The sequence below is a fragment of the Anabrus simplex genome, chromosome 2 (genome assembly GCF_040414725.1).
Source record: "Anabrus simplex isolate iqAnaSimp1 chromosome 2, ASM4041472v1, whole genome shotgun sequence".
NCBI classification, from domain to species: Eukaryota; Metazoa; Arthropoda; class Insecta; order Orthoptera; family Tettigoniidae; genus Anabrus; species Anabrus simplex.
The window spans coordinates 159924534-159942140 of NC_090266.1; the positions used below are offsets into that span (position 1 = coordinate 159924534).

At 43.1% G+C, this 17607-nt stretch overlaps 1 protein-coding gene across 2 annotated transcripts in view; it reads right to left on the bottom strand.

Moving 5' to 3' along the window:
- The window catches only part of Reg-5 (Rhythmically expressed gene 5), a 168441-nt gene that overhangs the window by 8899 nt on the left and 141935 nt on the right, over positions 1–17607 (bottom strand). For both annotated transcript variants that reach the window (XM_067140418.2, XM_067140419.2), the window contains exon 5: positions 9267–9407. In XM_067140418.2, the coding sequence (XP_066996519.1) occupies positions 9267–9407 (141 nt within the window). The remainder of the gene's footprint in view (positions 1–9266; positions 9408–17607) is intronic.

Here is a 17607-nt window from a genome sequence, read left to right on the forward strand (position 1 = left end):
TCCATGGCCAGGTCCATCATTCTCCTAGGTAACCTATCCTTTATTCTCCTCACATGACCCCACCACTGAAGCTGGCGTTGCATACAGTTTCACCCATAAAGTTCATTCCTAACTTAGTCTTTATCTCCTCATTCTGATTACTCTCCTGTCATTGTTACCATCTTGTGTGTGCCAGCAATCATTCCGGCAACTTTCACGTCCGTTGCTTCTAATTTACGAATAAGATATCCCGAGTCCACCCAGCCCTCATTTCTGTACGGCAAAGTCAGTTTGAATACAGATTGATGTAAATGCAACTTAAAAGCTTTTCAGTCTGTTGAACACACAAATTAAATATAAATATTATACTATAACATAAATGTCTAAGAAAAAATAGACGTTAATAAACAAGGAATAAAAATACATACTATTGAACAAAGAATGACATGTTTCGTTCCTGAAACATCATGAGATTCTATCAAGTCACACTCAAATATTTATAATACTTATGTTTATTTCTGTTTAATACTTAGGAACTGGAATTTGGAACTTATCTTAAGGATGTCCTCCTTTGTCTCAACTCCAGCATTTACTGCGAGGTTTTTGGAAACCATTGCTCTGTCAATGGCATGGGTCCGAAATGGTATCCATAAAGACAGTTTTGTCCAAGAATTCTCTTCTTTCTCACAGAATACTATTCCTTGTTTAATAATGTGTTGTTTTTTTTGTTTTTTGTTTTTTTACTGGTATGTTGTAGCGTGAAAATGAAAATCTACAGCCTGTTTCCAGTCATTTGACCAGGTCAGGAATGGGATGAATGAAGCCCCCATCTAGCAGTGAGGATGGGAATTGTGCCAGCTGCCGAAGCCTGTCTCACTCCTCTGGGGCAATGATTAATGAATGACAGATGAAACAAAATGATAATGGAGATTGTTGCTGGAATGAAATATGAAAGGGAAAACCGGAGTCCCCGGAGAAAAACCTCTGCTTTGTCCAACACAAATCTCACATGGAGAGACCGGGATTTGAACCACGGAACCCAGCAATGAGAGACCGGCACGCTGCCGCCTGAGCCATGGAGGCTCTTGTTGTTGTAGTGTAATTTTCTTGTGTGTTTGACAGACCGGATAGCTTTTAAGTTGCATTTAACTGGGTCAACACCAGAAAGTATGGCTTCCTTCTTAACAAAATAACAGATTGATATAAAGACAGTTTTGTCCAAGAAATCTCTTCTTTCTCACAGAATACTATTGATCACAACTGCTCACTCACTGCTGCACTCTGATTCAATTTCACTTAGTATACTACTAGTATCATGCCAGGAGAATACACATCTTAAATACTTGGAATTATCTACACATTTCATTTTTGTATTTCTTACCTGGCATTAAGTCCTCTTAAATTTTTTCTCTACTGATATCACTTTATTCCTGATAATGCTAATTTTCATATCAATTCCTGCACCCCTCTGCATGCTCTAAGATATTAGATTGAAGGCTTTCAATACAGTTGACATTTAGACCAAGTCCTCGGCATAGGCCAAACTGATTATTATATTTCCACCTAACGGAATCCCACCCTGCCATTTTATAGATTTCAGTAAACTGAATTTGAACATGAATAAATAATAACACATGAAACAAAATTCTTGGGGTTACATATTAATAATGTATCGAAATATGATGCTCATAAATATTACATAAACATGAAGTTAAAAACAATTACAACAGGAAACCTATGGCATGTACAGCCCGTTCATTGTCATTGAATGCCTTCGCCTTCCAAGGTAGTATCTGCCCAACCAGATGGACTACAGATAGTGGAGTGCTACATGATCACTATGGCAACATTCCTAGCTGTATTGTTTGGCTTCCATGATCATATCTGCTGCTTCTCATATCAGATTACTCCTCAGTTGGGCTCATGAGTCTGAGTGAACTCTATTCCAGCCTTTGGTCCAGGATAAATATCTTTGGAAAAGCCAGGAGTCAAGCCCAGTTCCTCCATGTAAGATGAAGACATACTACTGCTACACCACAGGACTATTGAAGTAAAACTCCAAGTGCTACTTATTGTCAAACTGGTCTTCGTATAGTACTTTTACATTTTTTTCTATTTGTTATTGCTCGGGACATTCAAGAATGATTTACAATAAATATTTTCCTCCTCTTCTTCACAGTGACCATTTGTTGAAACAAAATCAATACCAGCACCAAGATTAGCAATGTTCTACAATTTAATTTTTTTTACATCACAGTGACACAGATAAGTCTTATGGTGAAGATGGGATGGGAAAGGCCTAGAAGTGTAAAGGAAGCAGCTGTGGCCTTAATTAAGGTACAGCCTCAGCATTTTCCTGGTGTGAAAATGGGAAACCACAGAAAACCATCTTCAGGGCTGCCAACTCACTATCTCCCGGATGCAAGCTCACAGCTGCGGGCCCCTAACCACACGGCCAACACGCCCGGTGGCAATGGTCTGCAGACACCATGTGGCATCGTATTGTCATGTTGAAGAAGAACACCACTCCCCGATTTTCGATCGCGGCTTTGCTGAAAGCATCAGCGAAGTCAGCGCACTACTGTTTCTTTCACCCTTTTCATTTACTTCCTGTGCAAACAATCCCTCAAACTCTTTTCCTTCAACTTGTCTGGATCTCAGCTTCTAGAGTTCCTTCTCTTCAATTTCTTCAACTACAGATGATATTTCATGACCAACAAGTTGTGGTCAGAGTCCACATCAGCTCCTGGGGAGATCCTGCAATATAACACCTGGTTTCTGAATCTTTGCCTAGTCATAATAATACCTTCCAGTGTCTTCAAGTCTTGCCCACAGATACAGCCATCGCTTGTGGTGTTTGAACCAAGTATTAACAAGGACTAACTTCAATTATGATCGGTGTAGAAATCTACCAGCCAACTTCCTCTTTCATTCCTCTGTCCCAGTCAAAATTCTCCTAATACATTACCTTCTCTTCCTTGGCCTACCACTGCACTCCATTCTCACATCACAATTAGATTCTCATCTCCGTTTAAATATGGTATTAGATCGTCTCTCTCTCTCTCTCTCTCTCTCTCTCTCTCCATATATTCCTTTGATTTCTTCATCATGGGTGAACTAGTAGTCATATAGATCTGCATTATTGTGTTGGACATTGGTTTAAAGTCTATCCTGAAAACAATACTCCGTTCACTATGCTGGTCAAAGTAGCTTACCCGATGCCCTATTTTCTGTACTTGCCGGTTCAAAAATTCTGCTCTTACTGCCAATGTACTTCACTTACACAAACTACCTACATCTAATTTTAGTCTATTCATTTCTCTTTTCAGATTCTTTAACCAACGATTCAAAATCCATTTCCCATTTCTGATTTCTGATTCTTTAACTTACTACAACGATTCAAACTTCTAACATTCCACACTCCAACGTGCAGAATTTCAGCATTCATCTTCCTGATGATTGCCCCCTCTTGTTTAGTCCCAACCTGGAGATCCAAATGTTTCACCGCTGGAATATTTTACCTGGCAGGAAGACATCATCAGTACACCATTCATTCATATATACTCAGGAGTTAGATATGGCTGTGATTCCCTGTTGTTTTCAGCCATGTAGTAGCAGTATCAACATACCTAGGCCATTTTAAATATTATTACAAGCCCATATTAGTCAATCATCCAGACTGCCGCCCTTTCAATTTCTGAAAGGCTACTTACCCCTCTTGACGAACCATTCGTTAGTCTGGTCTCTGAACAGCCGATAAGTTTGCATCTACAGGTTGGCTATCTGCTTTATTGGGATGCACAAGCCTTCCTTCAGTGGCAAGGCCACATGGTTCACAGGGGAGGACTGGTGGTCATAGACGGCAATATGGTATGTCTTTCCATATACAATGGGCATGCATTTCAGGCTGATTCTTTTCAAGAATTATGGTTAGAATGTGAATCACTTTTGAGCACCCTAAATAAAAATAAAATATGAGATAATATGTTGGGGGTGAAGGTTTGGGTTTGAAAACACGAGTATAACACATGACGCAAACAAACTTATACTGCACCTTGTAGATCTATTTTTTTTTAAACTGTCATCATCTTCTCTTATTCTTCCTGGCCTTTTCCCAATTACCAGGGGCAGGCACTTTGTAAAGATTCAGCCAAGTTTTTTTTTACAAATTGTTTTATGTTGCACCGACAGAGATAGGTCTCATACTGATGATGGGATAGAAAAGGGCTAGGAGTGGGAAGGAAGCAGACGTGGCCATAATTAACGTGCCTGGCGTGAAAATGGGAAACCACAGGAAACCATCTTCAGGGCTGACAACAGTGGGGTTCAAACCCACTATCTCCCAATTACTGGATACGGGCCGCACTTAAGCGTCTGCAGCTATCGAGCTCAGTTAGCCAAGTATTATGGTCAGATGAATTTCCTGATGCCTTATGTTGAGAGATTACTTATTTTGTGTTTCTGTGGTGGTTAGTAATGTAATGCGTTTTGTTGTTTGTAAATGAAGTTTTGTATTAAGGTGAACACAAGCGCCCAGAGTCCGAGCTAGAATAATTAATCAAAAGCAGTTAAAATCTCCAGCACATGCGGGAACTGAACCCAGGACCCTCTAAACCTAAGTTCACTAGACGGACCATTCAGACAAGATCAAAACCGTATTTGTAAAAAGGATACAAATAAAACAATACATGAAACTATATTCTATTACAATACACAGCAGACAAGAGACTCATATATAAGCAATTTATGTCTTTGTCAACTCAAGATAAGAGTTTTTAAACAAGGCATAAAATTATGTAATAAACTGCTTAAGTACACAAATCAATGATACATAATAATATCCCTTTTAATCCCATTATTGCCAACGGCCGTAGCCGTGTTGAAACACCGGATCCCGTCAGATCTCCAAAGTTAAGCAACATTGGGCGTGGTCAGGAGTTGGATGGGTTGCCACGCACTGTTGGTGGGGGGTAAGGGAATGGAGGAGCAGAAAGGAACTGGCCACCCTACCGCACGTGAACTCCGGCTCAGGAACACCTCTGCGGAGGTTCGGACCTGCCTTCGGGCAGAATAACCCTTACCTTACCTGACTCGGTCGAATGACTGGAAATAGGCTGTGGATTTTCATGGTAAGATTTTGAATTATGGTAACAGACATCTAATATGAATATATTTTGTGTTCGACTTATCTTCATGTGGATATTGCCATATAACTCTGAGAATGTTGGAGAAATGAAATGAAAATTCACAGCCTGTTTCCAGTCATTCGACCAGGTCAAGAAATTAATGAACGAAGCCCCCATCTAGCGGCGAGGACACGAATTGTGCCGGCTGCCGAAGCCTGTCGCACTCCTCTGGGGCAATGATAAATGACTGATAGATGGAATGAAATGACACTGGAGAGTGCTGCTGGAATGAAAGTTGACAGGGAAAAATCGGAGTACGCGGAGAAAAACCTGTCCCGCCTCCTCTTTGCCCAGCACAAATCTCACATGGAGTGACCGGGATTTGAACCACGGAATCCAGCGGTGAGAGGCCGGCGAGCTGCCCACTGAGCCACGGAGGTTATGAGAATGTTGGAGAGAAAGAACTAATTTAATATCACCGTAAAAGTAGGATAAATGACAATTGTTATGATTATATACTATAAGTCCGGCTCCTTGGCTGAATGGTCAGTGCCGAGGTCTTCGGTTCAGAGGGTTCCGGGTTCGATTCCAGGCAGGGATAGGGGATTTTAATCTCGTCTGGTTAATTCCTCTGACTCGCTCTCCCTCAGCATAGCGTGATAAAATGACCCGTTACTGAGAAGCCTTGAGGTTGCCTTGAAAGACGAGGGACGACAGTTGGTGACCTCCTCCTAATGCCATCCTAAAACATTACCAAGCCTCCACGGTACCGAGCTCACCGTTCACTGTGTCTGAGACGAGCAGTGCTTCCGGGTTTTCTCCAAACACATTACCGACGAAGGTTAATAACAAGAGAAAAATATATGCACAAATAAAGTGAAGCTGTTCCGTGCAGGAGATGTAATAGTACAGCCTCGAATACGCGTATATTGCGGTTATACCAGAAATAACAAATGATTGTTGCTGGATGATAAATAAATAAATAAATACATAAATAAATACATAAATAAATAAATAAATAAATAAATAAATAAATAAATAAATAAATAAATAAATAATTCTATCCAGATTCTCTGTCACTCTTGTTGCACTAGTTCTAGGACTGAAACCATTATGCACCAACCCAGCAGCCTTCTTCTGGGCCACCTTTAGTTCCCTCTTTTTTTCCATTACATGTTTTAAATTTACCCAGGGAGATGTTCGATTAATTTCCAATTTCATTTAATAAAAAGAAAGTCCGAGACAGTTCCTTATTTCAGGATTGACCTCACAAACGTTAGATGACAACACAGTCATGTACAGTAACCCTCTCATCATAAAATGCAACGATTTGCAAGCAAGTAACACTTCTACAAAGAATATACCGGTATTGTTTCAGTCTTTCTACAAACCTCAATTAGGGCCTACAGTAAAGTGAAATCTGTTTGTAATTATTTTTACCCTCTAACCCAATATTAAGGGGAGTAATGACTGCAATGTTGCGATTTTTGATCAAAATATAGAATTTTCAATTTTAACCTCAAAAATCCCTTAATACTTACTCTTTATAATCGCCTTATCGCCATTTTTGCTTTCTTTCTTAATCTGCTTACCCTCCAGGGTTGGTTTTCCCTCGGACTCAGCGAGTGATCCCACCTCTATCGCACTGTGCTGGAGCGTGAGACATTGAGTCGGGGATACAACTGGGGGGAGGACCAGTACATCGCCCAGGCGGGCCTCACCAGACAACATTGGTTTCAAATTTCTTTCAGAGTACCATTTCAATCATCCCACTGGAATATATTTACCTTGTAGCAGGATTAGGCTGTGTATAAGAGGAAACAGACGTCTGAGGGAGTAACTTACAGTCCAGAGCAGTTTTATGCAAGTATGTTTCATAAAACTTTCAATTGCATTTTTCTAGTTTAAAATATTATCAGCTCATTGCCAAGTAAAAAAAACTCCTTGCGATAGAGCTCTTACCAAATTCATCTGAAATTTTCTGATAAAGTTTCAATAGGTAGAGGAATTAAAAGTAGTTCTGCATGTTATTATCAGTTCAATATTAACTTACCTTCATATCTTTGTTCTTAAATTAGCAACAAACTAGCATTATGCGTATTGGATGAATAATGATTTCCGACAAAAGAGTAGCGTTACAAAAATGTTGCAAAGTTTGGGCTGGGAAGACTTGGGAGAAAGGAGACGAGCTGCTCGATTAAGTGGTATGTTCCGAGCTGTCAGTGGAGAGATGGCGTGAGAGGACATCGGTAGACGAATAAGTTTGAGTGGTGTCTTTAAAAGGAGGAAAGATCACAATATGAAGATAGAATTCAAGAGGACAAATTAGGGCAAATATTCGTTTATAGGAAGGGGAGTTAGGGATTGAAATAACTTACCAAGGGAAATGTTCAATAAATTTCCAATTTCTTTGAAAATATTTAAGAAAAGGCTAGGAAAACAACAGATAGGGAATCTGCCACCTGGGCGACTGCCCTAAATGCAGATCAGTAGTGATTGATGAAACAGAAATATTGAAACACTTTTATCTCCAATAGTTTATTCCCTACTGCAAACTCAGAGTTGTTATTAAATATATGAGTCTTGTTGACAAGTTTATAACCCAAAAATAATGAAAACTTTGCCGCAAGGAGTACTTTCCATGCAGCGTATAAAAATAAATAGTATTTCTTAATAACTTTGCAACAAATAATCAACTTCAAATTTTTGTTGGTGCTATATCTTTTATTAATGAAATGAAATGGCGTATGGCTTTTAGTGCCGGGAGTGTCCGAGGACATGTTCGGCTCGCCAGGTGCGGGTCTTTTGATTTGACTCCCATAGGCGACCTACGCGTCGTGATGAGGATGAAATGATAATGAGGATGAAATGATAATGAGGATGACGACACATACACCCAGCCCCCGTGCCAGAGAAATTAACCAATGATGGTTAAAATTCCCGACCCTGCCGGGAATCGAACCCGGGTCCCATGTGACCAAAGGCCAGCACGCTAACCATTTAGCCATGGAGCTGGACATGTTTTATTTATAAATGCTTGTGTTTTAAATTTGGTCGTGATAAGTGGTCAATTGTAGCAGTTCAAAATTTCAGTCATTACTCCCCTTAAATGCCAAGCGTCTAATTTGAACATAAGTTGAAATACACTCAGTTTGTACCGCAGTGAGGTTCCAGATATGTTTTTCCTCTTAAAAGAATGAATAACCACCGCCACCATAACACAGATAGACACTCAAATATATACTTAATTGCACCAAATTCACAATACTAGTTTAAGATAAACAAAACATTTCATTCTGGAAATATGTATCTGAACTTGCGGCCACTGAATTAGGCAGGTGAGGAAAACTGCGCTGTTGTCAGATATGGGAACGGCGAAGCGACAGATGGTCGAGTGTCTCTTACCTCGTAGCACGGATTGGCAACGCTGACCGTGCAGTGTTGTCTAGTCGAATCCGGTCTGCTCCAGGTCTGCGTATTCTTTAAAGTAGTTCCCTTTACTGTATTACGCAGTCCAATTTATAGTATTCAAGTTTTTAAAATTATATTGTAAACCGTAAGCAAATAAAAATATTTTAATACAACTGATACACATTAATACGTAATCCGCAAGTACTTACCGTGTCCTGTGTCCTGCGCTGGCGCGGGCGACCAGAACGACCTAATCTAGCGACATTTATATAGCCACTTTCCGGCCATTTCCCAGGAAAACCAAAAGACCCATAGAAACACGTTTCAGATTTTAAAAAAATTAAGCGCAACTATTTTCTACATTTTCTCCCACACGGCATTTTATTGACTGAAGGAACAAAAACGTGGCCGCTTACTGAAAATTTCGATACATGATTTTACGAATTTAAATTTACTTGTTCAAGTTTTTATTCTTAACAATTAATTTTAAATGGTTTGTGTAAAAATAGTTATACCGCTGAAATCAACAGTCTTTCCTGAAGCTTGTAGTATATTTTGTTTTGCAACATTGTAGGAGGTAACATCAGGAACTTGGGAGAGAACAAATTGCCTCGCGCTCCGAAATGATGTTTTCAATTAGACATTTCTTTGCCAGCTGCCACATAATCTTGGCAACAGCGTAAATTTTCTGACCCGTCTAATTTGGTGGCCGCGACAATAGGTGTATATTGCATATCTACTGTGGTTCACCTGGAATTGGATTTCCATTGGGAAGTACTCTGACCATCATGGGTCCAATATGTGGCCTACTATCATATGGAAGGTAGTGATGAACCTCAGAAGAAGCCTCTTCCTGCGATCCCAGATAATTACCGTTGTTGGAACTGGTTTCTGAAATACAAAATTTAAATCAAATTAGAAGAAATATTGTTATTTGTGCAATTATCACAACTGCTCTATAAATATAGCGAGCTATCATGAAACTAGTACATGCTGCACCAACATGAATGCTGATTCGGTTCTTACTAACAAAGAGAAGACTCGGCTTTCGAGTTACAGATTTTTATTTATTTTTTCACAATTGGCTTTACGTCGCACCGACTCAGATAGGTCTTATGGCGACGAAGGAATAGGGAAGGGCTAGAAGTAGAAAGGAAGCGGCTGTGGCCTTAATTAAGGTGCAGCGAAAATGAGAAACCACGGAAAACCATCTTCAGAGCTGCCGACAGTCGGGCTCGAACCCACCATCTCCCGAATGCAAACACATAGATCCCCCCCCACCGATATTTACTACATTTTATGTACACATTTCCCACTTTGATATTACAGTACATAATAAATACCGGTTCCAGGTATGAGCCACACTACACTACACGAGGTACGCAAGCACTGACAGTAAAGTAGCAACGGGCCTTTTAAATTTAATATTTAACGGAATGTTATCGTACTATAATGGTTACAGTGTGTCTAGGAAAGATCCTGCTGCGGTAACGGAGTCTGAGATTCAGGCTGTAAATATTGTAACTCGACTTCCTAACGGCTTCGAGCGGATGTGCTTCTCTAGGAGCAATGATGGCCCTTGAGTTGAAGGAACGACACTACATTCCATTCCTGACAGGGCGCAACAGTACATGTCAGTAACACGTTGGGGCGAAAAAAGAAAGACTTTGGACCGGCTTTTCACTGGATTTTGTCGGGTGTTGCTGAACCAAAATCGACGACGATAATACTGCGTTGTGGAAGGCATTTAGAAAAAACCACATTCTCAAGAGAAACTTCGATGGATATGTGCCGATATGGAAAGCAAACTTTCGAACAATTCAGGCGATAACTGGCGCTAACACAGGTTCAGTCTGGTTGGCGTGAAATTTGCGACTGGGCACACGAAGGTAGAAGGAAATACTGTATGTGACTGGGTGGAAAAAGGAAAGGAAATCATCTTATCTCAGTACACTGACTGACAGAGCAAATGCAACACTAAGAAGGAGTGGTCAGAACTTTATGCCAATTGCAGGGTAGACTGACGTCACTGAGGTATGCTCATGATGTGAAATGCGCCGCTGTGCTGCGCACGTAGCGAACGATAAATGGGACACGGCGTTGGCGAATGGCCCACTTCGTACCGTGATTTCTCAGCCGACAGTCATTGTAGAACGTGTTGTCGTGTGCCACAGGACACGTGTATAGCTAAGAATGCCAGGCCGCCGTCAACGGAGGCATTTCCAGCAGACAGACGACTTTACGAGGGGTATGGTGATCGGGCTGAGAAGGGCAGGTTGGTCGCTTCGTCAAATCGCAGCCGATACCCATAGGGATGTGTCCACGGTGCAGCGCCTGTGGCGAAGATGGTTGGCGCAGGGACATGTGGCACGTGCGAGGGGTCCAGGCGCAGCCCGAGTGACGTCAGCACGCGAGGATCGGCGCATCCGCCGCCAAGCGGTGGCAGCCCCGCACGCCACGTCAACCGCCATTCTTCAGCATGTGCAAGACACCCTGGCTGTTCCAATATCGACCAGAACAATTTCCCGTCGATTGGTTGAAGGAGGCCTGCACTCCCGGCGTCCGCTCAGAAGACTACCATTGACTCCACAGCATAGACGTGCACGCCTGGCATGGTGCCGGGCTAGAGCGACTTGGATGAGGGAATGGCGGAACGTCGTGTTCTCCGATGAGTCACGCTTCTGTTCTGTCAGTGATAGTCACGGCAGACGAGTGTGGCGTCGGCGTGGAGAAAGGTCAAATCCGGCAGTAACTGTGGAGCGCCCTACCGCTAGACAACGCGGCATCATGGTTTGGGGCGCTATTGCGTATGATTCCACGTCACCTCTAGTGCGTATTCAAGGCACGTTAAATGCCCACCGCTACGTGCAGCATGTGCTGCGGCCGGTGGCACTCCCGTACCTTCAGGGGCTGCCCAATGCTCTGTTTCAGCAGGATAATGCCCGCTCACACACTGCTCGCATCTCCCAACAGGCTCTACGAGGTGTACAGATGCTTCCGTGGCCAGCGTACTCTCCGGATCTCTCACCAATCGAACACGTGTGGGATCTCATTGGACGCCGTTTGCAAACTCTGCCCCAGCCTCGTACGGACGACCAACTGTGGCAAATGGTTGACAGAGAATGGAGAACCATCCCTCAGGACACCATCCGCACTCTTATTGACTCTGTACCTCGACGTGTTTCTGCGTGCATCGCCGCTCGCGGTGGTCCTACATCCTACTGAGTCGATGCCGTGCGCATTGTGTAACCTGCATATCGGTTTGAAATAAACATCAATTATTCGTCCGTGCCGTCTCTGCTTTTCCCCAACTTTCATCCCTTTCGAACCACTCCTTCTTGGTGTTGCATTTGCTCTGTCAGTCAGTGTATTTCGGGGATCACCGGAGCTACTTGGCTCAGTTTTTGTTTTGGCTGGGTGTTTAAAGTTCGATGCCCTTCCTGACACACATTTTCAGGTGAAAATTCCAACCCTGGAATCGAACCTCGGCCGTCCGCATTTAAAGCCATCAGCTAAGTCACTACGCTAATTACGACCCCCCTCCTCCACACAAATCACAGGCATACGTTATATACCGAGTTGGGAAGTAATTGTGTTAAAGTAATTGAATTAAGTTACTTATAACGATGACGTTTTTATTAATTTTAGTCGTAATTTATTTCTTGAGATAAAACTGTAATAGTTACATTTTAATAATCGATATATTTTCTTCTTCTTCTTTCTTCTTCTTCCTCTTCATCTGTTTACCCTCCAGGGTCGGTTTTTCCCCTCGGACTCAGCGAGGGATCCCACCTTTACCGCCTCAAGGGCGGTGTCCTGGAGCTTCACACTCTGGGTCGGGGGATACAACGGGGGGATGACCAGTACCTCGCCCAGGCGGCCTCACCTGCTATGCTGAATAGGGGCCTTGCGGGGGGATGGGAAGATTGGAATAGATAGACAAGGAAGAGGAAAGGAAGCGGCCGTGGCCTTAAGTTAGGTACCATCCCGGCATTTGTCTGGAGAAGTGGGAAGCCACGGAAAACCACTTCCAGGATGGGTGAGGCGGGAATGGGACCCACCTCTACTCAGTTGACCTCGCGAGGGTGAGTGCACCCCGTTCCAGCCCTCGTACCACTTTTCAAATTTCGTGGCAGAGCCGGGAATCGAACCCGGGCGCCCGGGGGTGGCAGCTATTCACACTAACCACTACGCCACATAGGCAGACTGATGCATTTTACTCTGGAGCACCAGCACTCCCAAAGAGTCGCACCAAATGTATAATTCTAGGATACGTCGTGCACTCGTTCATTTACTGGCAGGTTGCCGTGGTTACTTGTTGAAATTTAGATAATCGTGTACTACGTGGTCGAGATAAAGGGTACAGATCTCAGCACATGGTTATGAGGGTATTTAGGGGTTGTAGTAAGGATGTAAAGGAGAGGGCATATAAGTTTGGTTCCAGTGTGTGGAACCCTTACCAGGATTACTTGATTCAAGAACTGGAAAAATCCAAAGAAAAGCAGCTCGATTTGTTCTGGGTGATTTCCGATAAGAGAGTAGCGTTACAAAAATGTTGCAAAGTTTGGGCTGGGAAGACTTGGAAGAAAGGAGACAAGCTGCTAAGTGTTTCGAGCTGTCAGTGGAGAAATGGCGTGAAATTAAATCAGTAGACGAATAAGTTTGAGTGGTGTCTTCAAAAGAAGGAAAGATCACAATATGAAGATAAAGTTGGAATTCAAGAGGACAAATTCCGGGCAAACATTTGTTTATAGGAAGAGGAGTTAGGGATTGGAATAACTTACCAAGGGAGATGTTCAATAAATTTCCAATTTCTTTGCAATCATTTAAGAAAAGGCTAGGAATACAACAGATAGGGAATCTTCCAGGTGGGCGACTGTCCTAAATGCAGGTCAGTAGTGCTTGATGATGAAGAGATGGTGGTGATGATTACTGTTTAAAGAGGAAGCACAACTGGGAAAACAGCCTCTAGTACCACTAATCAGAAGGTTCGACACTTCGAAAACTGAAGGTGTCGGCACAAGAAAGTTAAGGGCCACGAAGTACGTGAAAATGAGTTTGTACTAGTCCCATCACTGGGTACATCAGCCCCTCATATTTCGAAAACAATATCGTCGGGGTCGGGAAGGAACGATAGTTGAACGGGGATACCGACAGAAGTAAGTGGAAGTAATGCCAGACTCACCTTGCGGAACCGTGGTCGCCAACCCTCACTTCCAAGCTGAGAGTACTTGGTCTACCTTTTAGTTGCCTATAATGACAGGCAGGGGATACCGTAGATGTTATTTTACCGCCCCCACCCACAGGGGTTACGTGGTCGAGAATGGAGCCGGAATAAACATGTGGCGGTGAAGAGGTTGAGGCATTTCCATTCCCCTATTTGAATACATATTTTGAATGAGTTATCCTGAAAATTGCGCAAACACAAAAGTGGCATGCAAATTTTGCTTGAGAGCAATAATTTTGAAGGTATGATTAGTCTCATCTAGTGATGATAGAATCGGGGCGGGGGGGGGGCAATTTTATTTGCATATTTTTGCATCACTCCATCCCCATCTGAAAAAATGTCTGTGATATCCTTCAGACTCGCGTTCTGTGAAGTAATTGTAATTTTACTGATTACTTTTGAAAAATTAATTAGTAATTGTAATTGAGTACATTTTTTCTCAGACACCTGTAATTGAGCCCAATTACTTTTAGTTTGCACTTTTCCCATCACTGGGTATACCGGGTGAATCAGCCGCGCCTGACGTTTCTGCCTTTAGGCATCCCAACGAACGTCCGTGTGGTGATGGTCAATTTTACTTTGCCGTATACCAAGCTACAGTCGTCTTTAAAGCACTTACTGCGTCATCACTGCACGACTTTTTTTTTTGCTATTTTGCTTTACGTCGGACCGACACAGATAGGTCTTATGGCGACGATGGGACAGAAAAGGCATAGGAATGGGAAGGAAGCGGCCGTGGCCTTAATTAAGGTACAGCCCCAGCATTTGCCTGGTGTGAAAATGGGAGACCACGGAAAACCATCTTCAGGGCTGCCGACAATGGGGTTCGAACCCACTATCTCCCGGATGCGAGCTCACAGCTGCGCGCTCCTAACCGCACGGCCAACTCGCCCGGTGCACGACTTTTGCAAAAACATGTATGCGACAGGTATTTACACAATACATCAAACTGTCATACGGTTATGTAAAATGGACGTGCCAATTATAAGCTTTCGATTGGTTATGAAAGCCATGGCATACTGATAGAAAACGTGTGCGAGTTTGTGAAGCGGGACGTAGTTTTAACCCAGTAACCTTTCTGATAAACTAGAGGCAACAAACACCGTGGTGTAGTGGACTAACCGCAGACGTGTTGACGCATGTTGCGTTGGTAGGTGGGTTTGAATCCCACGAGCGATAAATGTTATTTTTTATTCACATTTTCAACCTTGAGGATCAAATAAGAGGCCATTCGTGTCACATTCGACCAATAGCATGAATGCTGAATGTGTAGTGGCCTGACGCTTGGTGTAGCCTAGCAGTCCTGGTCATTTCTTCGCTATGTATTCAACAGATGAGTATGTTGACATGCTCCTCACCTACGGTGAAGCAAGACAGAACATACAGGAAGCACAGCGTCTGTACCAGGAAAGATTTCCACACAGACAGCAACCAAACGCAAAAACGTTTAGAAGGGTTGAGCGACGTTTGCGTATAAATTCGTCACTTTCCCGAACAGGTTCTGTGAGAGAAGCACCAGTTACGTCCGGTAAAATTGCTGAGATTGTTCTGAACACTTTCTGAGAGAAGCCTCATACGAGTACCCGGGCAGTAGCACAACAGGCCAACATCAGCCAGTCGTCTGTTGTAAGGATATTGCATTCCAATTTTTTCGCCCGTATCACCTGCAACTACATCAAGAACTCCACGGACCAGATATAGAAACTCGTGTTGATTTCTGTGCGTGAATACTGCCGCAGGTGGCAAATGATCCAGCGTTTGTATCTCACATTTTATTTTCGGACGGCTCTGTGAATCGTCATAATATGCACTATTGGATTGTTGAAATTTTCCACTGGGGATTTCAGGCATAATGAGGAGTAAATGTCAGGTGTGGTATACTGGCGATCACCTAATTAGACCATATGATCATTTGACAGGAGCCCGGTACCTACAGTTTCTTCAAGACCAACTACAATTGCAGCTAGAGGATGTGCCCCTGGGTGAGCGTGTAACCATGTGGTATCAACACGACGGAGCTCCCCCTCACATGTCAGCAAATGTTCGCAACTACCTGAATGTTACACATCCCGGTCGATGGATAGGAGGGGGAGGACCTGTCACCTGGCCTGCTAGATCGCCCGATTTGACGCCACTGGACTTCTTGCTACGGGGCTATTTGAAGGACGCTCATCAGCCGGAAAATCCTGAAAGCCTTCGAAACCTTATTACTGAAGCCTGTGAATCTGTAACACTTACAATGTTACAAAGAGCCCGAATGACAATTCAACGGCGTGCTGAAACGTGCATTACTGCAGAAGGCAATTTATTCGAACACTTACTGCGCTAACAGGCTGTTGCTCAGTCAAGCGGATTCACACCCCCAACCATTCTATACTCGTCCAGCCCTGCTTATAAAACATCCACATAAGCAGCCCTAATGGCCTAGAACAATGCCAAAATAAATAGCTTTTTGCTATTTGTTTTACGTCGCACCGACACAGATAGGTCTTATGGCGACGATGGGACAGAAAAGGCATAGGAATGGGAAGGAAGCGGCCGTGGCCTTAATTAAGGTACAGCCTGGTGTGAAAATGGGAAACCACGGAAAACCATCTTCAGGGCTGCCGACAGTGGGGTTCGAACCCAGTATCTCCCGGATGCGAGCTCACAGCTGCGCGCTCCTAACTGCACGGCCAACTCGCCCGGTCCAAAATAAATAAATCAATTAATTAATTCAATAACTCACGATGTGAGGGCATTCGCATGCATTGGCTCTGTGGATGATTCTCGAAGTAAAAAATGCGAATAACATTTACAAGCTCAAGTGGGATTCGAACCCAGCTATCAAACGCTGCTGTATTAACAGCACTGCACGTAACCTAGGACACCATGGCGACTCCAGCGAGTAGGTTTCCAGAAAGCCTACTAGATGGACTACTACTTCCGCTTCACAAATGCACGCACGTTTTCTATCAGTATGCCATCTCTTTTAGCGTTCATTTCATGCCCTACTGAAAGCTCATAATTGGCACGTACTGTCGCATACGGTACATGTTTTTGCAACGGTAATGGTGCAGTGAGTGATTAAAGGCGATTGTCGCTTGGTAGATGGGAAAGGAGAAAAGACCATAACGACACCAGTGACGTTCGGTGGGATGCCTAACAGCATAAAACGTCAGGCGCGGCTGACTTACACGGTATACTACTGTAAGTAGTACATCAGCCCTTCATATTTCTTGAAGATACGCAAACCACCCGACACTACCAGCCCTAAGATCGTTGTTGTTCTGCTTGCTACCATTATCTTAGCAGCGTCAGAACGAGTCTACCCTGCACATGAAGAAGGATTATACTCAATCTTCGCGCCAAAAGAGAAGGACTATTCCACAAACATTCTGCTTATTGCTTCGTGTTATAACTTATAATACATGTAGCGGTAATATGATCAAGTTAATATGTTGTGCGAAGTTATCTGTTGTAGTAGAAGGTTACATTAACGCCGTAAGCCACGAATCACAGATTCATTCATTCATTCATTCATTCATTCATTCATTCATTCATTCATTCATTCATTCATATCCTAAAGCCAAGGCCTTATCGCTGCAACCACATTTGTCTCTCCTCTGCTGAGCGTTTCAGGTCAACATATTTTTTCAAATTCAGCCTGCCCATCACGGAATCCAGATACTCCTTCCTCGGCCTTCCTCTTCCCTTCTTATCGAGAACTTCTGCTTCCAGCATAGTCGTGAGGAATGTGTTATGTGAAAGTATGTGGCCAAGGAATTTGGTTTTCCTCTTTTCTGTAGTGTTGATCAATTCCCTTGTTTCGTCTATTTCCTTGAGGACTGTATTGTTTGACTTTTTCTTTGTCCAACTAATTTT